General features: G+C 45.6%; 1 protein-coding gene across 3 annotated transcripts in view; it reads left to right on the top strand.

Moving 5' to 3' along the window:
• Positions 1–3866: 3866 nt before the first annotated feature.
• LOC119175711 (heat shock 70 kDa protein 12A) overlaps positions 3867–27674 on the top strand; it is a 166247-nt gene continuing 142439 nt past the window's right edge. For 2 of the 3 annotated variants that reach the window (XM_037426657.2, XM_037426656.2), the window contains exon 1: positions 3867–4115. In XM_037426657.2, the coding sequence (XP_037282554.2) occupies positions 3911–4115 (205 nt within the window). In that variant the 5' untranslated portion in view covers positions 3867–3910. Of the gene's footprint in view, positions 4116–17147; positions 17302–27674 lie in introns of those variants that run through there. The other variant, XM_075881936.1, reaches the window with a different exon arrangement.

The raw sequence follows: 27674 nt of genomic DNA, 5'->3' as shown, positions 1-27674 counted from the left end.
ATTCTGCAGCAAGTTCGACCAGGCCTATATATTTCATGTGCCTTAGATGCATTTGTCTCCAATTTACGGGTTCAGCCTTTCCTAGCTTCTCTTGTGTACATCTTGGACCATCGTCTGATCATTTTAGAGCTCAAACTTCCATTTTTGTTTTCAGAGAAACCCTGGCGTCGATGTTCGTATCCTCCAGGACGCGCGCTCATGGTCAGGTTTGTTTCGTGCAATACCTGTGCCAATCGCTACGTCTGGTCCAGATGATTGGGATGCACTTAAAACGCAGTGGCGTCTGCACTGCTCCGTTGAAGGGCGTTCGCTTTGTCGTCACGGTTCTGAGGAGCTGGCTGATACTTCTACAAAATTACGCATTGCCTTGTGCTCTGAAACGCTGTTTTCCCTGATGCGAGCTTGGCAGCGTGAACTGCGTGAACGCTTCCAGCGCTTGATTGCTGCCTCGTCTCTGGCGGCGGCTACGTGGCGTTGCACGCATAACCCCTGTGCACATCTTGAGGTGCTGCGCTATTCAAGGCAATCGTTTGTTGGGCAGTCACAGCCATCTGTTTCTATCACCACACAGATATCACCTGCGAAACCGCTTTTACGCGTGATCAATCTATTTTCTTGGTGCATTTCGAAACGATGTCATGTTCGGCCATGTGGACAAACTGATAAAATATCACCAATGCTCAGTGGTTTGCCCCGTATATCTCAACAAGCTTCTGATTGTCCGTGCGTCCCTCCATCACCCGAAGAGGTAAAGGCAGCAGTGTAATCTCTGAAACATGGAACGGCCACTGAGCCAGATAGGTTTCCAGTTGAGTTTTACTTGACATTTTGTAAATAGATTGGTGCTGCCATTACCGCGTGTATCCGGCAATGTTTGGGGGATGTTTTTTTTTTTCATCCAGTTTTCTAGATGGCCGCATTATACTTATCTCTAAAGGTGACGCTTCCTCTGTTGTTCCTGAAAATTGGAGGCTGATGACGCTGCTTAACGTTGACTATAAGATATACGTGACGGTAATCATTCAACGTTTCCTTCGCTGAACACCCTGATGGGTCATCACCAAGCTTCACCAGTGCCTGCACTAGAAATACACAGCTTGTCCTTTACACCCCGTGGTATCATCGCCTATATTTTTTCGCTGTCTGCCAGTGGTCTCCTACTGTCTTTGGACCAAGAAAAGACATTCGACTAACTGGAGCACGCGTATCTCTCTAATGTACTCACAGCCTTTGGCTTTCCTTATTCTTTTGTGGAATTAATTAAAAATACCTACTCTGGTATAAAAAAACTGACTAGTTCTGGATGGCTGGGATAACGCTACATTTTCCATTACACGTGGGCTCCGCAGTGATGTCCATTGTCTGCTGTGCTATTTGTCCTCACCCTTGAGCTGTTCCTGTGTGGCCTAGGCGTTGATTCGCGCGTCCGGGGTCTTGTGCTTTCTGGCGGCAGTGTAGGGAAATTACGTAACAGCTTTTGCGGACGACATAAGCCCCTACCTTTCAGATGAGGATATTCTTTCACACAGCCTGCGTTTATTATTTCAGTTAGGTGACATTTCAGGTGCAGCGCTACACTTCTCCAAAATCAGCATTTGTTCATTGGCTCTCCAAACTCCATACTTAACTTCGTTTCCCCTATTCAACCAGCTGCGTACCTTTGTATTTTAGGTATTTCATGTAACCACTATGGCATTTTTGAATCCATTTGGTTAAACGCTCTCGAAGAAGTGAGACAGAAGATAGAGGACGCACGGGATTTTGTCCTTCCACTTCTTGAGCGGAAACACCCTGGACAGACTATTTTCAGCGATCGTGCTTTATTTCTTTGTCACGTGATGCAACCACCTTGGCGTATCGTTCAATCACTGCAATCGATTTTTTCTTCTTTTTTAAATCTGGGGAAACTGAGTGTATCTCTAGGGTAGCACTAGGACAACAAGCTCTCAGGGAGGCTTTGCTTTCCCTTCGGCGTCCACAGGCTTCCGGCTACTGGTCCTACCCTTCCTGTGCCACGTTGTACAGGAAGAACAATCCCCCATGCGAACTTTCGCATATTATTTTATAGGCGCTCACCTTCAGCATGTAATGCCTAATTTACATCTGAACAGGGGCCCACAATCAGTAAGACTGCCTTCATTTGATGTAACAGCTGTTTATTTTATTGCAATGTCCAGTCGACCTGTCCCGTTAGTTCCTCGGGCCCACCACACTCGCTCTATTTATGTGTGTTGGAACGCGCTGATGGCATGCTGCTTGGCCACAGGACTTCATTCGGCAGCTGGAGTTGGGTGTGGTTCCTACCCTTACCGCCTATAAAGACGGAGGATGGTGCGGTGGGCAGCATGCCTGAACTGCTGTCTACGGGAAACAAATCAGCATGTTCGAGGCAATGTGTTATTGCTCGTGTTTTCTGGGGGGCTCTGCAAGCTGGGTTTTGCCGTATCGGAGTAAACCACGTCGTTTCATCTGGGCGTTGTTCTCGAGGCCACTTCGCCTGGCTTCTCATTGTTGCTGGTGCTGACTGTCTTTGGCGCAATTGGTGTGAGGCGGTTGCAGTAGGCCGTCGCACACTCTTCCTGATCTCGGAGCGACTGTACACAGAGCTGCTCTCTGTTCTGTCGAAGGAACTTTTCTTTCTCGGTGAGGAAGAATTCCTTCGACACTGGTGCTGCTTTTTTGTATTCCTCTGGGAGAGACGCGTGAAACTTGTCTTTCGGCCTGCCTGGTTTTGGTAGGCTGACGTCCGTTCACTACCGGAAGAAATGTCATGTAAATATGCAAAATGTACATATGTACGTTTTATTTGTGCTTTTCGTTATTATGTAACGTACGTATGTATACAAATATTTTTGTCAAAAATTTTAGTGCGTCTGTCCATGTTCTGTCCTTTTGAAATGTTCTGTTCAAATGTACTGATGTCCACTGTCCATGAGAATACATTTTGTAACCACAGTATCCTATGAAAGACTACCGTCTTGAAAAAGCGAGATTACCATAAGTTGGCATGCGCTGGAACATTCTAATAGAAAACACCTGTCCTTAAGCAAATATTCAAAAAGTAATTAACGAGCTCTCCTTCAATAATCACTTTAGTATAACTTAGATTGCGACAAAGTATGTCTGCCCCGACATGGATTTCGCATGCGAAAAAGACAGACGCCTTACTGTTACCTATTAAAACGTTTTGTCGTCTAAAAAGACACGCCCTGTATCATATCACTGACATTCTTAGTATCCCGAAACTAGTGAGCGATGTGTTTTCGAATTTGAGAATATGAGATATCCTGACGAGAGTGTCTTTTGGTGGGTTTAGGCAGCATCAGATAATTAAAAAAAGTTTTTCTTTTAAAAAATCAAAACTCTGGTGATTAGTAAGAGAGCCTTGAAATAATTGAAGGAGTCTTTAGCACGAATTTCTCGTAGTTCACACGTAGGTGGCACTCATAAAGTGTTGTAGATAGCGCCTTACGCTTGACCGTCTCGGTGCCCCGCCGCGGTGGTCTAGTGGCTAAGGTACTCGGCTGCTGACCCGCAGGTCGCGGGTTCAAATCCCGGCTGCGGCGGCTGCATTTCCGATGGAGGCGGAAATGTCGAGGCCCGTGTGCTCAGATTTGGGTGCACGTTAAAGAACCCCAGGTGGTCAAAATTTCCGGAGCCCTCCACTACGGCGTCTCTCATAATCATATGGTGGTTTTGGGACGTTAAACCCCACAAATCAATCAATCATCAATTGACCGTCTGGGTTTCGCTTTTTTCTTTTCGCGCCTGTCAATGATTAGCGAACGATGACGCTTGAGTCGGACTTCTTGTAAGCCGAGTGGCATGCACATTTCATGTGCTCGGTGACGCGTTGATTTGCACGCAGGACCGGCAGCGTCCGGCGGCTGTGACGCTTGGCGCCGACGGAATGGCGGCGCGGAACTACGCCACCTGGACGCCGGCACCGCCCGCGCGGGGCCCGTCCAGCCTCGGAGCCACGCAGCGCCGCACGGCCGACATGATCCGGCCATTGCCGCCGCACGTCTTCGACAGCTTGCCGGAGTCACGCGTCGACCGCGCCGATGCAAGCGCTGTGCGCCATCGCGGATTGCCGGCTGCATCGGAGCGCCGAGGTGAGTGGTTCTCCCTGCATACTCGGCCGCATTAATCCGAGGTAACACAATCGCCACGGTGGTCTAGTGGCTATGGTGCAAGCACGACTGCCGACCCACAAGATCGAACTCCGTTAGCGGCGGCCGCAATTTCACGTGGAGGTGAAAATGCTTGAGACACGTGTAATTAGTTGCGGCTTATAGAACCCCAGGTGGTCGAAATTTCCGGCGAAATCCACTACAGAGTCCCTCATAATCGTATAGTGGTTGGGGGACGCAAAATCTGAAGAATTATTATACACTAGTTTCGAGTAGTTCAGTGCTGAGTACCTGAGGTGGGGTCGCGTAAATGGCGTGTGATCTACGAGGTGGTCTTTCGTGACTTGGATTAATGTGTGTACTTGGGACAAACTGGCATTTCCGGCATTTCCGGTGGCTTCCACTACAGCGTCCCTCATAACCATATCAAGGTTTTTGGGATGTAAAACCCGAAGAATTATTATACATTAGTTTCTAATAGTTCAATGCTGAGCACCTGAGGTGGGGTCAGGTAAAGGGCGTGTGATTCTACGACGTGGTCTTTCGTGACTTGGAATAATGTGTGTACTTGGGACAAACTGGCATTTCCGACATTTCCGGTGGCTTCCACTACAGCGTCCCTCATAACCATATCAAGGTTTTTGGGATGTAAAACCCGAAGAATTATTATACATTAGTTTCTAATAGTTCAATGCTGAGCACCTGAGGTTGGGTCAGGTAAAGGGCGTGTGATTCTACGACGTTGTCTTTCGTGACTTGGATTAATGTGTATACTTGGGACAAACTGGCATTTCCGGTTGCTTCCACTACAGCGTCCCGCATTATCAAATCGAGGTTTTTGGAACGTAAAACCCGAAAAATTATTATACATTAGTTTCGAGTAGTTCAATCCTGAGCCCCTGAAGTGGGGTGAGGTAAATGGCGTGTGATCTACGACGCCGTCTTTCGTGACTTGGATTAATGTGTATACTTGGGACAAACCGGCGTTTCCGGCATTTCCGGTGACCTCCACTACAGCGTCGCTCATATTCATATAGTGGTCCAGGGACGTCAAATTTGGAAAAAAATATTATACATTACAGTGTATATTAGTTTATTGTTGAGCACATTTACTTGGGGTGGGGCCACGTAAATGGCGTGTAGTCCACGACGTGGTGTTTCTTGAATTGTGGTTATGTCTACCTAGGACAAACCGGCAGATATATGTACAAACACGAGGCTAGAGTAACATATGTCTAGCCTTAAAGGAAAACAGCATTTTTTTTCTATAAACTGAGGCATGTAAAGACCCTCGGAAACGAGAAAACACGCAAAAAGAAAAAAATGCGGGTGGCGCTTCTCTATCAAATGCTGTGACGTCACGGATTTCAACAGCGTCCACTACATGCATATATAGGTCTTGCAGTGGGTACAATGAAGTTACGTGAGGGCGTCAAAGACTGAACGTAAAAAAACTTCATGAAACGTCGTTGAGCCGATGTTGCCATGACACGAAAAAAACAAAAACAACGTGAAATTTATGACGTCACCTATGCGGACTTCGGCGCGAAACTTAAACTGGAACCTAAATGAAATATAGTGGTATATAGCACAACGACCATCACATAAACTTTGACCTTGATTTTCGCTTGTATTGAAAAACCTATAGGAAAGTGATATAGGAGACAGTCTAATTTTTAGAAATGAATTACCAATCTTACCTCATTCATAGGTTCCTTTAGTCTCCTACTAAAGGACGTCCAAGTATTAAACATTTGACAGTGCGCTTTCGTGCATGCACGTGCACACTTTGTTTTAGCAGCCCCACCAATATACTTAAACGTCGCGGTCAGACTTCAAGGAGGGTAACGTAAGCGCTCTGCATTGAAAAAACACAACCTAATTATGCATTAGCCGTCCACCTGTTGCATTTTTTGAAAAAGAAATTTCACTCCTTTCTTCATACCTATGGGGCGTATGTTATCACAGGCACTGCTACGTGTGCTGTTAATATTTGTATCTAGATAGCAATCATCTGTGCGCACAGAAGTAAATATTTTTGAAAGAATAAAAGACTTGTTAGCAAGCGTTCGTCATTGTGGTGCTTTTGTTCGCGCCCGTGTTTTCACGCAAATATCATCACTGCGAACGTTTACGAATGGTGAGAAAGAGCACGACAGCATTGCTGGTGGTTTACTGGATTCGTCAAGCTTGTCAATCAAGTCAACCAGACCTAGCCGTGGCTTATAAATAAAAATCTGCATTTTCGTCTTCACTTCTTCAGACGTCCGTGCAGCCTTCTTCTTTAATCCAGCTTGAGTAATCTATTGGTTCTCATGAATGCTACATCAACGCAATAGCTTCTTTTTCTTCCTTAGTAAACTTTTCTTCGTGAAATTCACTTTGACTAAGATCGTCGTGAACGCTCCGCAGTTATCAGCGGTTCAGTACTCTCTCACATACATCCTCGGTTCCACTGGCGTAGCCCGGGAGGGAATGAAAACACGCTACGTTACTAAGCCAAATGCCACGTAACGTCCGCGTCATGGTGACTCATTCCCGGCGTCTCTCATGAGCTGTTGTCAACGCTTTTAAAAGTGATTGCAAAGCATTTCTGGCAAAAAATTGGCAAAATGAATATTCTGGTCCTCTATGTTAAGGCTAGCATCGCTGACAAAAAGATAGACGCGAGTAACACAGGGTAATATCAAAAATAATAATAACACTATTAATACAAAATCAACTGATCCCACGTACATCGGGAATCGATGATAAGTGAAGCACAAGGGAGGAAGCTTGATATGTCATTTGAATATCACCACAACGTAACGAAGCGCATGGATGTAGTACACAGTAAACGCAAGTAGAAATGTTATGCGCACTCAGGTATCGGGATAAGACGCGAATATGTTGCTTATAGTCGCATAATGGCGGCACCACTAACGTTTGCAATACCAGCCCCAGCAGTGGTACCAATGTAAATTATGCTGTACATCACTTCCATGTCATGATTATTATTTTCCGCCTGGTATGTGCGTTCGTCATATGCATGTGAAGCTAGTGAAACAGCCGTGAGTGCGCTATAAGCATAGCATGTAGTTATGTTTGACATGACACGCATATCACGATTATCATATTGGACGTGTGATGTACCTTAATCGTCCATTCATTTCGCGTAATAACAAATTTGGTATATAGGAAGCTAGCAAAAAGGCCGCGAGTGCACTATGAGCGTAGCATGTAGTCATATTTTACATGACACGCATGTCATGATTATCATGTTTGGACGTGTCATTTACGTTCGCGTCACGTAATACCGAATTCGGTATATGTGAAGCTAGTGAAGTGGCCGCTAGCGCATCATGAGCGTGGTATGTAGTCATGTTCTTACATGTCACGCATGTCATTATTATTATGTTTGCACCAGTCACATACCTTCGTCATCAATTCACGTCACGTAACACCAAATTCGGTATATGTGATGTTCTTACAAGTCACTCATGTCATTATTATTATGTTTGCACCATTCACATACCTTCATCATCGATTCACGTCACGTAACACTAAATTTGGTATATGTGAAGCTAACAAAACAGCCACGAGCGCGCTATGAGCGTAGCATGTAGTCATGTTTTACATGATAGGCGTGCCATCATTAGCATGTTTGAACGTGTAACTTACCTTCGTCGTCTATTCACATCCCGTAATACTAAATTTGGTACATGTGAAGCTAGCGAAACGGCCGCGAGTGCGCTATCAGCGTAGCATGTAGTCATGTTTTATATGCCACGCATATCATGATTATCGTATTTCGACGTGTCACTTACCTTCACCATCCATTCACATCACGTAATACCAAATTTTGTATGTGTGAAACTGAGCAAAACGACCGCGAGCGGATCATGAGCGTATGGCGTGTAGTCATGACTTACATGGCACGCATGTCATGATTTCCACGTTAAAGCCAGCGCTTATGTCCGCCATGCAGCCATGTCATGCAATACAAGTTTTTCAATTATGTCCTAAGGATGTGAACGAAACCACCGCAAGAGCAGCAAGACCACGGCATGTAAATCATGACATTCATGACTTACATGCCATGATGTTCATGTTATGACTAGTCAGTTATGCTCATCATAGAGTGATGTTATGCCATTAAAATAGATAGATAGATAGATAGATAGATAGATAGATAGATAGATAGATAGATAGATAGATAGATAGATAGATAGATAGATAGATAGATAGATAGATAGATAGATAGATAGATAGATAGATAGATAGATAGATAGATAGATAGATAGATAGATAGATAGATAGATAGATAGATAGATAGATAGATAGATAGATAGATAGATAGATAGATAGATAGATAGATAGATAGATAGATAGATAGATAGATAGATAGATAGATAGATAGATAGATAGATAGATAGATAGATAGACTACAGTTCACCTTTGAGCTCTCACAGGACAAGTGCATTCAGTTTTTAGATTTAAAAGTGTTTTTCCATGGGTGTCATACTTGTTGGATGCACGCTCGAAGAAGTGAAAAGCCTGTTCTAGATTTTCGGTCTGGGCACTCTAAAGCTGTAAAAAATGCTGTTGCAACTACATGTTTGAAGGCGTCGCTCAAGAAGCCTTGCCCGCACAGGATGGAGGAAAGCCTTGGGAAGCAAACTGACAGGCTCAAGCTGTCTAGGTTTCTTGGGGACCATTTGGCTATGCTGGTTGAAAGGATTCTGCAGGATTTTAAAGCGCAGACAAGAGGCTCCATGCTTGGTAGGCGCTCGAAAGAACTCCCGGTTGCCAGCAGGCCGTACCTACATGGTGTCTCTCCGTTTAAAGAAAGTCGGAGCGAGGTACGGTTGCTATGTTTTCTTTTCGGTCGGAAACCGTTTAGGCAGCATTTGCGCAGCAGTTGCGAGGAGGATCGAAGGTGAGCGGCATGGCAAGGGTACTTGCCAGGTCAGGCACAGGGCCAAAGAGGTCGACTGCGCGGTCGCTGTGGTGTACGGCACACAGCTGTCGTGTGGGAAGTTTTATTTTGGACAGACTGGGCGTTGTATCAATAACAGAATTATGGATCATAAAGCTTCTCTGAAGGGACAACCATGCTCTAACCTATCATTGAATTGTAGAGAGTGCAGCTGCGTGCCCTTGTTTGTAGATGCGGTAGTTAAAGCTATTGAGTGACAAGGTAGCGCGGGAAATGGAAGAGGCGTATCTCATCAACAAAGCTGGTGGTTTATGTGTCGTGCAACCCTCGGTTATGTTACTTCTTGCTAAGGTAGTTTTTCTGGAAGCGCATCATTAATACAATCTGTCTGCTCGTGTAATCATTTTCTTTCACCGCACGTGTTCTTGTAATCGCATATATATGTCTGTTTTATCGAATAAAGTTTCAGTTGTTAGTGTGCGCTGTGTCCAGGTGTCTTGCTTTTGTACTTCAAGACTTTTTCGAGCACTCAATTAAGATGAATTACCAACTCGCCCAGCAGTCCGTGCTTCTTAAGAAATACTTCGCATGTAAAGATTGTTTTACAGGGGCGCAAGCTTGCCTGAGATGTGCAATCTTGGTGGCGTTGCTGACGTACAGGACGAACGAGAGAGACAAACGTGTGCGTCTTTCACTTTTACAGAGTCTGCCTAAGTGGCTATGGTACTCGGCTGCTGACCCGCAGGCCAAAGGTTCGATCTCGGTCGCGGCGGTCGTATTTGAAGGGAGGTGAAATTTTCCAGCCCAAAGAACACCAGATGGTCAAAATTTCTGTGTCTAAATCATGTCGTGGTTTTGGGACGTGAAACCCCACGTATATACTATTCATTTTAGGGCGCAGCTCTAAAATGAATAGTATATTCCCGTTCCTGTGCTAAGTGGCGCCACTGTTGTTGTGTAACGTCAGCGTAACTGACCGAGTGAACGAGGTCGAAAGAGAGTGACCACCGAGTCCATCGATATCACGAGCCTCTAACTTCGCTTTCTTCTTCGGTCGCCCCTTTCGCGGCGCTAGGGCACATGCATAGCGGCCACGTGCACTGCGGCTGGCTTTACTTGTCGTAATGGGGCTGTCGGCATTTCACTTGGTACGCGCACGCCTGCTATGCACAGAATGGCGTGCGTAAAACTCGAGTGCTGACAGTCTCTGTGGCATATTATGTAGCGAATTTCATACTCCTACAACTACGGGTGGCAAATATTTCAAGCGCTGCAAGAACGGAGGGCAGTCTGAGGCGGCTGTTGTGGAACGCTCCCACGCGCTGCCTTCCGCAGTGTCCCGGTTATGGAAGCAGCCGCGCTGCGCTCTGTCTGTGGCGTTTGGTGTGAAATGCGCCAGTCACACTACTCGTGGCGTCTTATGCCATTGTACGTATACATACATGTCTCTTTCGAATTGTCTCTCTCAACGTATCCCAAAATCAATACACCTGAACAGCTACGCTAAGACTTCCCATTAAGCAGTATTGTAATCGCGGTGCATTTTTTTTTATCCTCATGCTCCTCAGTACCAAAGAGCGGCAACCAGAGGATACTCTCTCGCTTGCCTTTCCTGTGTATATTTACATATCCTGCACCTATTACTTGTTTATTTACTTACTTATGTCTGCCTTGGGGGAACAGCGCTCGGCTGCTGAGCCGAAGGTCGCTGGTTTGATTCCCGCGCTTGCATTTCGGAGGAGGCGAAATGGTGAAACACCAGATGGTTGAAAGTCTCGGACCTGGTGTATGTCATAATCGCATCGTGGTTTTGGGACGTAAAACCACAGATACTATTTATTTATTCCTTTCAATACCCAAAAGGCCCAGTTGGACATTGCCTAGGAAGGTGGGAGAATGTAAGTGAACACATACATTTCAAACAACATAACAACAAAAAATACAAGCAAAAACCATGAAAAGAAAAACAGCGAATAAATCAAGTCACAGGATCCAGTCAAAAACATTCCCCAGCATCAGTCGAATACATATTCATCAGTACATATACAAAATCAAATCCAGATAATGTTGAAAACACTTCGGTGAATTACATCGAAGAACATTGAATATACTAATCAGCGAACAAAAACTGTAAATAAAGCGATAACAATCAGACCGGGGCTAGAAATGTTTCTCGCTATGCAAATATCCCTGCAGCATGGAGTGAAATAAGGAAGAATTTGTTATTTTGCCAATGTGTGGTGGAATAGAGTTCCACTCAAGGATACCTTATGATAATGGCGACTTTCGAAACTTAGGTTCCTATTCACAAACTAACCTCACCCATCCCTCGAGATTTCCTTATTGGTTTTGAATCTTTATTGCACATAATGAACAAATTGGGCCAGTATTCATGAACCGGTCTTCTCCTTATCTTTCACCCTGTCATCATTTGTATGCCTTTATAGTGCATGTTGACAGTATAAGTTAGGAAAACGTGAGGTAAGGCCGAGGTTGTTTTATGATGACGGGCCTTCGCAAAAATGACGGGTCTCCGCAAAAATGTAGGCCACCTTGGGCTCATAATCTAAACGGGTTGAGATACGAGAGGCTGGAGAGATATGAGAGTGGGCAAAGAATGAGTAGCAGTGTTAAATAGAGAGTGAAAGGATGATAGTCGGGGATGTCGCCTGCGCATGGCAAGTGTGATAAGACTAAGTTCGACTTTTAGTAACGAAACACTTAGGGGACGCGAGTAGGGTGACGAGATAAACCAAGCAGTTTTCATGTGTACCATTTCGAGCATGCTAGTTAGACCGCTTTGGTGAGGATGCCATATGCTTGAAGCATATTCCAGAGATGGCCGAATCAATGAATTGAAATGGCCCAATTGCGTGCCCCTGTTAGTGAAATACGAGCGTCGTTTGAGAAATCCGAGTTTCTGAGAGCCTTATTAGTAATATGCTCTATGTGAGCAGTGCGGGTTGAATCTGAAAGGATTACACTCAAATACTTGAAATACGTGCCTTTTTCTACTACCAAATCGTCCCTTTTATAAGCGCTATAGAGCATACATAAGGGATGTTAGTGTATGGGCTTGTCGTTTTTACGTTAATTTTCATCACCCAATTGCTGCACCATTCAATTCAATTCAATCCAATTCAATTTACCAGAAAAACCATTCCCTTATTTACCATTCCCTTAATCTGGTGACATCTGCTTGTGGTTCTGCATTGTCATCTGTGCAAGCTATTTTTTTTTCTAAAAACGACACAACTGTCCGCAAAATGACGTATTGACGAACTTGTGGTAGAAGCAATGTCGTTAATATACACTAAGATAAGAAGAGGGGCCAGCACACTGCCTTGTGGCACTTTAGATGTTGCTCGGGTTGCATGAGATATGTAGTGTTGAAGTTTAACTGACTGAGACATGTTCTTTAGAAATCTCGAATCGATGCCATCTTTTTCTAGCTGAGGCTGAGGTGACGTATCTTTAGCATTAGCTAGTAATGGGGAGCATCATCAGAAGCCCTAGAAAACTCTATAAAAATTACATCAATGCAGATAGACACAATGTAGCTGTGTGGAGGTCTGCCACGAGTTCGAAAAGTTGAGCTTGAAAACCATGTAGGGTGTGAAGAGTAAATTTTTACAGTTTTCATCACGCATGACCTGGGAGAGCATAGAGCATGGTGTGCTCCAGTAACTTACACAAAATGAACGTAAGTGAAATCGTTTTATAGTTGCTGGGGCGACTGCTAAGACCAGACTTGAATATATAGGTACCACATCGGGAAAATTACAGTCGTATGGTATACAACTAGAGTCAAGGAATGGCTGTAGAATAAGTTCAAGCAAGTTAGATGAATTTCAGCTGGTTAATTTAAGAAGTCTGGCGCTGATGCCATCGAGGCCAGGACAGCTTTTGAGGGAAGTCGGTTGATTGCGCTAGCTACTACGTGCTTCGTTATTAGGATTGCTTGAAAAGGATGCTGAATCGGCAGTTTTGACAGGAAAATAGAATCGTTCAGCGGAAGTTCGTCAGTGAATACATCAATAGAAAGGTTATTGAATTTTTCGGCTAACAAAAAGGTGCTGCCATCTTGATTGATTGATATGTGGGGTTTAACGTCCCAAAACCACCATATGATTATTAGAGACGCCGTGTTGGAGGGCTCCGGAAATTTCGACCCCTGTTTAACGTGCATCCAAATCTGAGCACACCGGCCTACAGCATTTTGGCCTCCATCGAAAATGCAGCCGCCACCACCGGGATTTGATCCTGTGATCTCCGGGTCAGCGGCCGCGTACCTTATATATCCACTAGACCACCGCGGAAGGGCAGGTGCTGCCGTCTTTCCTCAATAAAGGGACACTAAAGTCAAATAACAATTTACGTGAGATTGAAAGCTTAATGTATGACAACGTCTAAACCGACAATATTGTCAACAGAATTGCCTTACTTACCAAAAAATTCAGGTAAATGCACAAGAACACATGCGCCAGAGTAGGACATTCGGAAAATAATCCCGAAGACGTCAGAATCGCTGCCTACAATTAATCACTAGTAATCGAACTAGCTGCACTAAATTAAGAAACTTCTGTGCATCAAGAGACGCAATAAAATACTGCTTGTTCGTTTCTGTTTTATTCATGGAAAAAAGAACCACCTAACGTTACTATGCGAAATAGCGTGAGTGGTTCGAAGATTCAATTTTCGCCTGATTAAACTGGACATGTCGTGCCATCTAGCAGAACCCAGTTGAACCAAGCACTTCTGTCATCTCGGAGCCAATGACAGAAAATTGTTCAATGGCCTTTGTTGCGGCTGTTGCTCCCGCTGCTTTCGTTCTGCTGCGACTAATGTCAGCGGCCACACAGTAAAGCCGGGCAACGTTGTGCACGGCCACAGTGACGTGAGACGTTCTACTTAAGGCGGGTAATTTAACGTGCGTTAACCTGATGCGGAATACTAAAACGTGATAATATTTCAAAATAAGCACTTTCTTAGCACAAAAGTAACATTGCAAGGTTTTTAGACAGGTATTTCCACAATCAACGTCGACCTAATAGTTGCTTTCGTGTCTCTTCAATACCGCTGTTGGGCGAATTCTTTTGGGGTTCACGATATTCCAAAAATTTTTGGATATGTTTTCATGAGACTAGATATCGTTTCGTTAAAGAATTATTTTTTGCTAGAAAATTGACCCTGTGTGTTTCCGCTGAAATGCTTTCGTAGGCTCTCCGATTTTGAGAGCAGTGAGACTGAGTTGATTTTCTGTACATATTTTTCTTTTTATTCAGGGAACGTCTTACGTCTCGCGTGAAACATGGATCACCTGATCTAGAAATTATTGTTACTTTAGGAACACAGGCAGCTTCTGTTTCTTAAGTTCATCCCGGAACAAATACCAGTTTTCTTTTTTTTTCATTTTTTGTACGGTCGTCAAAGTATTCGAAAAAAATCAGCTGTGAAAAACATACTGCTGACTTTGATGTGTCAGTACGCCTATATTTCAGCAACTCTTTTTTTATTTTGGATTCATATGCAGCATGAAGTGAAACCAACCAGTGGATTACCTTATGACCACTGATTTCTTCCAGCACCTGTGTGCTACAGATTGCAGGGCTGTTAGTTAGGACCAAGTGCTGCTAAAGGAGCAGCAGAAGAAATCGAATACATTTAGATCGACTATTAGAATGAAGGGCTGACAGGGTAGACCAATCAATTTATGGATATCTGATGTCCCCACCTAAGAAGCAAAGAGAATCAGAAAATTTCGGTATAAATTGTTCAACGGCATAGCCAAGAAGTTCTGATGAATCTCTGTCGGGAGCTCAATAATGAGCGCCGATGACGCAAGCGACATGACCCGTGTGACATGATGCCGAGACTATTTTGAGAGGTGAGCGCACTAAAATATAAAAGGGGTGGCATAATTTGTTTATCGCAACAACTACACCACCGCCTCGGGAGCCGGTTCTGTGTTGGCGGAAGATGACGAGTAAAGCGAGTAGTGAAAGTTCGCTGCTTGTGACGTCCTCTGACAGCCATGTTTTAGCACATATAAAGATCTCTGCAGAGTGGGTGTGCTTGCCGGCTTTTGAGATGTTAGTTTTCTTGTATATGCTGCGGAAGTTGTCCAAGAGCATCGAAAATGAGTCATTAGGTGACGAATGCTGATTAGGTGGTAGTTAACATCATTTAGCGAATCGTTCAGGGTCTGAAGACGCTTGAACCACTGAGCCACGGGTTTGGTCCAACTGATAAGCCTTGTCTTGTAGGTGAAGTTTCTTAATACGCATTGAAAATCAGGCGTTGTCAGTGCCGTTTCCCATCGCAAAGTCCTGAAGCTTTTTCTTGCGGACTGAACACTCAGCGAGAAATGTTCTCCAAGCCAAACTTTTGGTGTATCCAGGCTTTTAAGCTTGTACAAGTTACGCAGGGCATCTATATTAGAATTAAAGAAACCGAACGATGCGGTGACGCTGAAAGCCGGGACAGCATTGGCTGAAACAGCACGTTCGATAACTCTAGCTGTAATCTTGAGGTGATCAGAAAACAAGTCCCCGATGATTTGCTCTGACTTTGTGCAACCTTTGCGATCACCTTCAGGTGGGTCTTTGGTGATAAGCTTGTTCCTTCTCATTCTGTTGTTCATATCCTCAAATACCTTAAGAGGCTGTTCACTTGCCTTACTCTTATTAGAGTTTATTTAATTACAGATTTGGCGACACCGTGCGCCTTGTCTTTGAGGTTTGGCACGCTGTCAAAGTATTTTCAATGGTAGGGACACAACTCTTCAAGGCAATCAAGTGCTGTTTGATATCGTTCAAGCTTCCTGTTGTCTCGTCGTGACATTCTTTTATGAGTGTGATCACATCCTCATTCCTGGAGCCTGGATTAACTTCCGCGTCCCCCCACGCAAAATAGAAAATAGTAAAACACGTTAATGCCAGAAGCAGAGATGGCCTATAGCGCATAGTGTGCTTATTGCGGTTAGCTCCACGTGAAACTGAATATGGTCGGAAGCATTTAGGTGCGGTACAAGCACAAAATAAGCCGATTGGAGCACTATAAGTACACAGGTCCACACTTATTCTCACACAAATTGCAGTCATTCAAAACCACAGAAGTTATCAGCAAAAAGGCTAACCAGATGAACAACCTTCTTAGAACATGAGAAGGCACAAGTAAAACATCTGGCACTCGTGGCCGCGTTTCCCAGGTGGAACCAGTCTGTTCGGCGTTAATAAGTCTTTTTGTGGCGATGCCGCCACCTTGTGAAGTCGCGGGATGCATCACCGTCCCTTCCGGTGCTCAAAAAGGCTGGATGAGGTGGCACTTAACTTGCGTTCATCGGCTTGACGGCAACGAGCAACCTGCACGGGACCGCATCCGATTATCTAAAACAGGAGAGGACACAAGTCATCCATTTGTCACTCATGGCCGCGAAATTAGACGATTGAAAGCAATGATTGAGCTTGTTTTTGTTTTACTTGTGCCAGTCACATCATTATATTCTCGAAGATTCCCTGGAACAGTGTTTTCTCTTATCTGTTTGTGCTTAATAACCTTTCTCTAAACGACAGCTTTGATCGGGAATACGATATAATGTGCATATGGGCCAGCCCACTGGGTACACCGGTGACAGGTTCATCAGCGGGCCGTCACCGCACTCCTCCCTTGGGACGAGCTCCTCTTCGTCTTGGCGCTCGTTGGCGGACAGGCTTCGACTGCTGTGGGCGCCGGCTGGTTTGGCGCTCCGTGGCGCACCTCCATATCCCTCGGTCCGATTTGCGAGTCCGTTCACGCTGGGACGCCGTAATAACCCCGGCGGCGTTGCGCATCTCCGCTGACTGACCCACATAGGAGGAGGCGGCCACGGACATTGCTGGTGTTTGCCGTCGTGTGCTCATTAATGCACACGAACTGGCACGAGAGCGCACTCATTCTTGTGCCGGAGAAACTGGTTCCTCCGATGCGGAGAACTTCGTCTGTCCATCAGGCGAGCCTCGCCATCCACTTTCGGAAGCCCTCCCTCACGAGCGCCCCTCTTCACCGTAAGCCGCAGAAGGGCTGCACGGCTTTGCGTGGTTGCAGAAAGTGTCTTTGCACGCAGTGACTGCGCTGTTGCTGCCTTGGATCTCGAATAGCTTTTTTCGGTAGTTCATTCGCTATTTATGCATGGCGATGACTACCGAGTTGGTCGTGACGCTTTAAATATCGGTTCACAAATGGAGTGGACAAGGACCTTCATATTTCCAGGTAAGGAAGCTTCATTTTCCTTGCTTCGTGCTTAACACCTGGGTGCGAAGCGTCGTTAGTATAGCCAACAAACATAGTCGGCGAGCCTTCTCGGCATATTCGCACTCCAGTGTCCAGCAGCTCGTATACTTTTCTCCGCCAGGACCAATAACTCCAACACTCCTTTTATGACCACCGCTGAAAGTTGGGTGACTCGGCACAGAATCATCGTCTAAAAAACTGCGTGGCACGACAGGACACAAGGAAAGAAGAGACATACTCTTCTTATTTCCTTACGTTCTGTCCTGTCGGACAGTTTGTTAAATGATAGTCCTTCCACCGTGAGATCATCAAATGCTTTTTTTTTTTTTGTTTTCAGAAGCACCTGTTCTCTAAAGGCAATAGACATTTTGAAAAAAAATCTCTTGTAGGTGATGTGGAAGCCTCCTTCATTTACTTTTCTCTTTTAAAGTGCAACTTTGCCGGCCGAAATATTTCCCTTAATGATTGATTCCTACCCCTCCACTCACTTGATGGCAGGCTCCGATGCGTGTGCAAGGCTCCCCGATTCACGCTGACCTCATCCACTCATTTAAATTAAATTCACTGCTACCATTTTTTTTTCGTTACTAAACCCTTACAAGCGCACATCATGCATTGACAAATACTGACCTATCTCTTACCAATGATCGTCAGATATGATGTTGCATGCATACTATGACAGTGACAAATTGGCCTATAGCTGAAAAAGAAAGTTAGTAAGCATAAATACATATCCGTACCCAATATCAAGATGCATCCATTTCAGCCACGGTGTCAGAAGGGATGTCAGTATGAGCGTGCGCAATTATTCGTGCCTCTATCCAACTGGATAATATGAAAGCAGAGAGTACATCAAAGAAAGCTACGGGGTGACACTGGAAGAGACAGCCAATGAAGTTTTCCGTCTTATCTATGGCTGTCCAAAACGCAGTGCCTCTCGTCATCACGAGATCACATTTATCTGCGCAGTCATGCTTAACAAACCATAGTGGCCAAGCAACCACTGAAACTTAATTGGATGCCCTCGATGTGATTGATTGATATGTGGGGTTTAACGTCCCAAAACCACCATATGATTATGAGAGGCGCCGTAGTGGAGGACTCTGGAAATTTCGACCACCTGGGGTTCTTTAACGTGCACCCAAATCTGAGCATACGGGCCTACAACATTCCCGCTTCCATCGGAAATGCATCCGCCGCAGCTGTGATTTGAACCCGCCACCTGCGGGTCAGCAGCCGAGTACCTTAGCCACTAGACCACCGCGGCGGCGCGCCCTCGATGTGCAAGCCGGTGATGAAGTTCAATGATTGTAACTACCTTGTTCACCCTCATACTCATTTGTATGACCGCACCATGCGGCTAAAAGTCACGGTACGTTTTGGAAAAGAGGTTTAATGTAAATATTAGGAAAAGTTGGTAACAACCAACATTTTAAGTGGTGCGATATTGGTGCACACACAGATGTGCGGTACTCCATGTAACAACTTCGTCACCGTGGGCAGCTGTTTCACTTTAATGAACTACTCAAAAAATATGGTAGCATAAAATATCCATAAAGAGTAATTCCCGCCCCCAAATTCAATATGTAAGCTGCCAGTTGATAAGCCCTTAAAACAAGTTCTTCGGGGTTAATATTTATTACACAATTTTGTTAGTAATATATAATTTCTGCCTTCTTGAGACGTTATGGTTTGTATATAGCGCTAAAGTTAAGCTGTCCGTTTTTGTAATCATGCACTAGGTCTACAGATCACTATCCATGTAATACTATTGGTGGGATTCAGTTTGGTGAAATAGGGCAATGCGGAAGCTACGACAGACGCTGTAATGTAGAGTTAGCTTGGTTACGTACGTTTAATATGAATAGTGCACCTTACGCAAAATAGTACTGCTGCATTCCAATACTAGCAATGTCACTAGTACAAAGCGGTAGTACAAGAAACTGGAAGATCAGAAAATTTTGCATTCAACCCATACTTCAATTTTCCGGCCCATACCTCAATTTTTTTTTTTCCTGTCAAACCACACGACCACCATTTGTATTGTTCTTCTTTAGTTTCTTTGCGTCTTCTGTACTGCACGTTTCTGAAAAGCCGGGGCGAAAAATTACCCATCCCGGTAAGTGATGAATTCAAAAGTGCGCTTATAGAGCAGTAACCCAGAATCTTGTTAACCCTGTGTGGCCGCTTCGTACGACGCCTCAAATAGTAGGACTCAGAACTTGCTACTACGCTGCTACAGTCAGTTCGAAGGTACATAGTGCTACAGTCGGTTCTTCAAGGTGGAGTCAATGGCGACCTCTTTTACCATCGCAACGATTACAGCACGGCCGCGAGACTCGGCTTCGCCAACCAGGACGGCTCGTATAGACGGCGCAAATGCGGCCACACACACTGCCGCCGAAGGAGAAGCGCCTCTCCGACCAAGCGCTCGGGGCACTTGCGTCCCAGTGGGCTTGGGGCAGGCCATTCCAAACAAGAAAGGAAGAGGAACATTCGAAACACATTTAGTCCGGCAGTCTTTAGCCGCAGAAAGCCGAAGGAAAGCAACTCAGGGCAAGACGCCCGGCGCAGTTCCCACCCGCTGTTTTGAGGCTATGTATGTGTCTGTGTCCGAAAGCCAGCGATCTTGACGCGAAACCCGCTTAACGAAAAATGAATGCGAAGAAAAATCGGGACCGGATCTGGAATCGAACCCAAGTACTTTACCACACACAAATGCACGTCAGCCCTTGGAGGAGCGTTGGAAAAAGATACGTGTGGCGCGTCACGGTGGTCAAGGGCCACGTTCACAGGTGTATAACGTTGCGTCGAATGATTCCATAGTTGTGGTTTGAAAAACACCTAAAGGCGAAAATAAATGCGCACAATTGACCAGGAGGTTTAAGTGCGCGCGTAAGGTGTTCAATAAGTCCATTTCATGAGAAACATATGTTCCTTGTGGCTTACTTGTCTTACTTCTGCCATTTTGCGTTACAAGAGCGTAACAACACCTGCTGAATATTTATTTAGTTAGTTATTTATTTTTTATTTATTCATTCACCTAGTTATTAGCCAGTCCTGTCGTTTCGTATAGAGTTAAAATTGGTGGAAGGAGGTTACGCTGCTCCACCATGCGTCTACACTTTTTTGTGAATTATTATTGTCGCCATTTATATACTCTGATCAGTACAAAACTACCGAATTCCTTGCCTTTTACACGCTTGCACCCAATCTTCTTTACCGTCTGTAACTCTTCGTGGGAACAGTTTTAAACAGCGTAAGTATTTGACTCATCGCGCTGTTCAAATTTCGGGTCTTATAAAAACAAACAGAAGTGGCAGCGCCAACGCAGGGAGGGTTTGTTACCCTACGCCCACTCCCTCTTTTTCTACTCTAGGCATTCCTCCCCGTGGCGTTTAGACCCCCAATGCGCACGCGCGTCCCCCCCCCCCCCTCTCCTTGCAAAGCCCACGCAGGTAGTATCCCAGGTCACTCTAACGCAGGCAACGTCTCCGCGTGAAGGCGCTCGTGATGGATGGATGGATGGATGGATGGATGGATGGATGGATGGATGGATGGATGGATGGATGGATGGATGGATGGATGGATGGATGGATGGATGGATGGATGGATGGATGGATGGATGGATGGATGGATGGATGGATGTATCCGGCTGTGCCCTTTAGATCGGCTGGTGGCTCACGCTACCTAGCCACAAAGTTAAGTACTAACACTGTGTGTTTAGGGATTGAATTTCACTCGAGCCTCGATTGTAGCTACCAATCAGCCTCCTCCTGGTTATTTCTACCCGTTTAAAGTCTATTTTGCCTTCACTGTCCCTATACCCCAATGCTTAGAAAACTTCGGCGCAATTATCGTCGACTACAGGGCGGAGTCCTTTACAGAACATTATCAAATGTTCAGCCGTTTTTTCTTCCTCTCCACACACACACTACATACCGTGTCTGTGCCTTCGTATTTTGCTCGGTACGTCTTGGTTCGCAATACTCCCGTTCTTGCCTCGAAGAGCAGAGAACTACCCCGAAAATTATCGTAGATCTTTCCCCTTCCAATTTCCTGCTTAAAATATCGGTGGTTCTCCAGTGATGATTTCGTAAGCATTCCTATTTTCCACATGTTTCTCTCTGTTTCCTTCACCTTCTTCTTAACCGATGTTTCCTGTTGGCTTGGTATTCGGCTGTTCTCTAAATACTTCCTTGACAGTTTTCGAGTTCGCTTCCTCCATTTGGTATTAACATTCTTCATGTACAAGTAGCTGAAAACTTTCTTAGCCCAACGCTCCTGTCCCGTTTTTCTCAATTTCTCCTCAAATTCTATCTTGCTGCTAGCTTACCCGCACTCAAACGATGCCCATCTCATGTCACCCTGTACCCCCTGATTTGGGGTATTCCCGTGTGCTCCCAAAGCAAGTCTACTTAGGCCACGTTGTTTAATTTCCAATCTTGCTTGAACTTCTGATTTCATGCACAAGACCGCACTGCCGAACGTCAAATTCGGGACCATGACACTTTTCCGAATACCTCTCGCAACGTCATACCTATTGTAGTTCCACAGTGTTCTACTTTTTATTACAGCTGCATTCCTAGTGCCCTTAGTCATTACGTATCTTTCGTGCTTCCTTAGATAATCAGCTCCGTTATTTATTCATACGCCCAAATATTTGTATTTATCCAGTATTTCGAACGTGACTTCCAGTATTTTATGCTCGCTGCATTCGTTATCATTAAAAATCATGATTGCCGATTATTCCCTGCTGAACTTCAAATTTAGCCTATCTCCCTCATTACCACAGATGTGTATCAATCCCTGCAGATCTTATTTGTTGTCGGCTATTATAACTATATCATCTGCATACATCAATGCTGGTAATGACTATTCAATGTGTTTTCCCTTCTTGGGAAAAAGGAGGCTGAAGCCGAGCCCCGCCGCGGTGGTCTAGTGGCTAAGGTACTCGGCTACTGACCCGCAGGTCACGGGTTTTGATCCCGGCTGCGGCGGCTGCATTTCCGATGGAGGCGGAAATGTTGTAGGCCCGTGTGCTCAGATTTGGGTGCACGTTAAAGAACCCCACGTGGTCGAAATTTCCGGAGCCCTCCACTAGGGTGTCTCTCATAATCATGTGGTAATTTTGGGACGTTAAGCCCCACATATAGTCAATCAATCAGGGTGAAGCCAAGTCGACTCCCCTCTAATTTGGCTTCCTTTCCCTGGAGATACAGCATAAATAACAAAGGTGACAAGAGACATCCCTGTAGAAGCCCGCATTGTAGATATCTGTTCTTCCCATTTGATAACTACCTTGTTACTTTTATAGATATCGTTTAGAAGATTAGTTATTCAATTTTCCACATCTAGTGTGTCTATATTCCACACAAGTTTTCTTGAATCACCATCGTAAGCTCCCTTGATATCTAGAAATGCCAGCGACAGGAATCTTTGTTCTTTTTCCGCTATTTCAATACAATGCATCAATGAAAACAGATTGCCCTCCAACCTCCTTCATTTACGGAACCCATTCTGCAGTTCTCCAAGCACCCCCTCATTCTCCACTCATGTCTGTAGTCTTTACTATCTGCATCACCAGCCTGTAAACTACTGATGTCACTGTTATAGGACGGTAGTTGTTTATATCGGCTTTGTCCCCTTTTCCTTTATAGGTCATGCTCATCCTGCTTAGTTTCCATTCATTGGGTGCTTCACCATTCATTATTGCTTTGCTCGCTGCCTCTCTTAAGGTTTGCTTAGAGTTTGGTCCTAGTTTCTTTATTAGCATGCTTGGGATGCCGTCACAGTCTGTTGCTGTGCTATTAGGAACCCTTTTCTCTGCCCTTTCTCACTCTTGTTGTCCCAGTGGAGTCACTGAGCCAATCGGTCCATCCTCATCTGGTACGGTGCATGCTGCGTTTTTTTTTTTTTTGGTGTTTAAGTTTCTCTGTCATCATTGTTTTTATATACTCCATTGCCTCATCCCCTTCTAGTCTGACCCCTTGAACTGTAGTCATAAACCTCTGTTTCATGCTTGAGTGCAGCCGTGCCATTTAGTGAGTACTCCGAGTAATAGGGGTGGCTACGGCCATAGAGTTTCCTAGAATTAACTAGAGGGAACTCTGGCGCTGCGATCATTCAGCGACCGTTGAAATGATGGGTAGTACACATATTTGTCTAGTCTTCGCACATGCGGGCGGTGATTCGCACTTGTGGATTTGTTTATTTCTGGTTTCGGTTCCGTTTTGAAAGAAAGAACGAATCCTTTTCAATTTCGTGACCCGATTTGAAATGGTAAGCGAAATGGTAAGGTAGTGAAGCACAACCGCTAAACATTTGTGGAATTATTTTTTTGTAAGAAAACAGATCCAAGCCACATGAACACACACAGAGCCATGAGCAAGCCAGAAGTACGCAGATTAGACAAATCTGTGTACTACCCATCATCCCCATGCTCGCTGAAGCGCCGTGCATTACAGCTTCTTTAGACACATGCGCCAGAGTTCCCTCTAGTGTATATTACGAAGCACTATAGCTGCGACCGACGATAGCGGACAATCCCCCACCTTAAGGAACTTCGCCCCTAAAAAGTGACCTCTCGCACAGCATAACCACCCCGTATATAGGCACTAGATGTGGTAGTGTCAGTGGGAGATTTTTTTCCTGTGCGTTGTTGAACAATCAAAATTCGCAGCATGTGCGTTAACTAAAACTGGACTGTGGGTCTCTCAAATCGGAGTCTTCTGTTTCTCATGGCCCATCAGCGGCAATTGGCATGTTCCAGTAGGATACACCGATTCATCACTGAGTTCTTTGCGCCTCCTCAGGTTTCTCGCCTGCGCAACGCCGCAATGAGCGCCAGCGTCAACGTCGCCGCCAGTGTAAGCGTTAGAGCCCACCGCATCGCACCTATATACACATGGTTTCCTTTAGTGGGAGTCGACGTAACTTCTTAAAGTTTCGCGTCGCGCGCGGTTAGAATGTACGCGCTTGTGTCCGCGTTCAAGATCACTGCAACTTAAGATATTTTTTTTTTTTGCTGCAGCAATTTGGTGAAAGGTCAGCGTCTGCTCAGCCATGTAGCAGATGCGGAGCAAGTGATAGCGTACGATGCAACAATCACTCTCGATAAGAACAGATGGGATGTCAAAATACCTTATTAAAAAAACTAACAATTGTTACAGTCTGGTGTGCACAGAAATATTTTATAGAACTGCACGAAGATAGCTACGTACGAAAATTTATTTCTCAAATATTTTGCGCAGTCCAACGCTTGCATCATTATTACTTTCAATGGAAGGTATCCAAAGAGTGCAGTGCTTGTCTCTAACCGTGTTCCCATTTCACCATTAAAACGCGTGGCGGTAGGAAAGCGTCATGTTCCATAAATACCGTTCTATTCTAGTTTTACCTTATATTTGCGCGTGCGCGAAACAAACTCCCGCTGAGCGTTGATACAGAAATCAGCATTCTTATGGCATATTCGGTTGGCCTGTTCGGTACTCTGGCTTGGAGTCGCCAGATGCTGAGGCAGCTCGCAATCAGAGCACGAGAGGCAGCGTACCAACCGAATAGGTCGACGATCTCAGTGCAGCTAGGGTGCCTGAATGGTTTTCCTTCGCCCGCCCCTCCGTACGAAGCGGCGGGCGAGGGAAACCCTTCAGGCACCCTAAGAGCAGCGCACCTGTAGCGCCACCGTGCAGCCAGCGTGGGAAGCTGCCAGGTAAACAGTCCTGCATCGACAAATGGCGTCGATCAGTTCAGTGGACATCGCCGGCATGACTGGACGCAGCGTCAGCCTTCTGATATGATATGTCGGGTTTAACGTCCTGAAACCACCATATGATTATGAAAGACGCCGTAGTGGAGGGCTCCGGAAATTTAGACCACCTGGGGTTCTTTAACGTGCGCCCAAATCTGACCACACGGGCCTACAACATTTCCGCCTCCATCGGAAATGCAGCCGCCGCAGCCGGGATTTGATCCCGCGACCTGCGGGTCAGCAGCCGAGTACCTTAGCCACTAGACCACCGCGGCGGGGCAAGCGTCAGCCTTCTGAGCTAAACATATAAACCTGGCGATCGTTATCATCCGTGCTGCTATTTTCGAGGCAAATCACACCGCTCTCTGTGAGCTGCAGTAACGACAACAGTGACGTTTTCTCCGCTTTCGCTAGCCACCTCTTTATTGACATGCATGCATTTATGGCATCGTAGATGTGAGCTCGCCCCCCCACACGCTCAGAAACACCACTGACACCCCTAACAACGCACGTGGATGAAGTATTACGCGATGTCCCCTTCCGAAGTGCATGCCCGCGCTGTTAGCGCTGTTCGCCTGGTTCATTGCCGGCAGCCAGAGGACTTGCCGTCACGTGATCTATCCTCCCGGTCAGATCACGCCACGCTCTCACTTTGGAATCTGAATGATGGAGAGCACTCTGAGTTGGAGGCTCACGCTCCGAAAGAACCAACCGAAGGTAGTACGTGGGCCGAATCGTGGCTACCGAACACGCAGCCACTTTTCAGAGCACTCCAGAGTACTCGTAAACGCTAAACTAGGTACGCCATTACGAAAATAATTTAAAATGCATGGTCAGTTGTGCACTTCACTACCTATCATATACCTGAGCCGTTTCAGCGTCGGTTGCCCGTGTCTTGTAAGCCACTGGAAAAATCGTCGATAAATAAGAAGGGTGCTGATTTCAGTCATTTTCGCAGTTTCCCACAGAGCGTCTGCTAAAAATATTTGCCCGTTTGCAAGGTTTTAGCGACCACACACTACCATCGACGCTGCGTAAATATAACTTATATATGTGACGCTATGATGACTGGGCGACGTTGCCTGGCTCATACTCCATGTTTATTCTGTTCTCCACTTCTTCCTTCTCGGCTTCTACCAATCATCGCTTCATACGTCACACGATTACCCCTCCCCCCGAAAGAAGGCATGGATTACGAACAAGAAGGAGTAAACAAGGCAAGGTTGAGAAGTCGCAAATGTCAAAATGCACAATTGGTTTCATGTCCCAGTGGTGTTCCGTAAACTCGCAAAACTTCAGAAATTAGTGCGGCAGTCCGGTGAATGGGGGAGTTCTGGTGGGCGAGGTTGGCTGTGGCGTTCTGGAGATGGTAACCGCGTCTTGCAAAACTGCACTGACCATGACATTACTTGAGCAGCTGCGAGGAACGAACAAGGATGGAAGTCCTTGGAGCACTTGAAGGTCGAATGTCGTAGGCGCCGAATCCTCTGTGGTACGCGCTGTATTCTGTGTCGCGGCTGAAACAGAATTAGTGTTTGCAGCCTGCGTGTACAAGAACTGAAGTTCATGGAATTATGTCTATGTTCGTGCGTTGTACAAATTATAACGTTCAGTCTCTTTCGTAGTTTTCTGTGGCGTTGGCTCCGTTGTCGTAAACTAATGGGATGGTGTCTGAATCTTTGCATGGTAGAACTGGTAACTTCTTGTCTTGTTCGGTGTTTCCTGAGGTTTCGGAGCTGTAATCTTAGGCGCAGTCTTGATATTTTGTGCCAAATGTGTTTATGGCGCCGATCCTTTATGCGAAGTTGCCTCGCTTCTTGAATTTGTTTTAAGAGGCTTGCTTTGCGTCGTCGTCCTTGTTGGTGTGTCCGTTGGAGTGTCTGTGATTCACGGACTTGCTTTTGCTGGCGTTGCTGACGTTGCTGTGGACCATATTGCGGTGGAAGCCCTTCTTGAACATCGCACTGGTTTTCATGACAACCTTATGGGGTATCCAGTCGGCAGCTGGTAGTCTTTGAGCAGTTGTCATGCAATTCAGGCAATGAAGATGATGCTTCAGAGTTGATAGAAAGTTCGTCAGAAGCTTTTTCTGCACTGTTCACTACGAGAGGCTCTTGCGCATGGCAGCGTCTGACGTTCGATGTGCCTAACCCTTCGGTGTTGCTTCGACTGTCGAGTCTGTATGCACCGGGCGGTGATGCATGAACCCGTGCGGAAGGAGCATGGCTCAACTGGGTATTTTCTCGGTGTGTCAACTCGTCTATTGTGAACATGATGTCCTTATGAGGCAAACGGTGGGCGTCAGGAACGCTTGAAGAGCCGCGTGATGGAAACCCAGGTGGTGGACCATGTATGCGAGACGACGCATGAAATGCATCAGTAGGGTGAGCGACGTCTCGTGTCGTATGTTGAAGCGATGACTTCGGAAATGCTGACTTTCGCGCAGAAGGGATGCGCGCTTGATGGTTAGGTTTTTCCGAATATACGCATGGCCTTCTGTAAGTAAACGCATGTGCCACTTTGTCTTGAGGCACTTGTCGATTCACGCTGGACTTTCGAATGCTTGAGGACTGCTTAGGAAATTGACAATAGTGTGCAGTTG

Source organism: Rhipicephalus microplus, chromosome X (assembly GCF_043290135.1).
Source record: "Rhipicephalus microplus isolate Deutch F79 chromosome X, USDA_Rmic, whole genome shotgun sequence".
NCBI classification, from domain to species: Eukaryota; Metazoa; Arthropoda; class Arachnida; order Ixodida; family Ixodidae; genus Rhipicephalus; species Rhipicephalus microplus.
The sequence above is the reverse complement of the archived record's forward strand: the minus strand, read 5'-3'. Positions and strand labels throughout refer to the sequence as shown.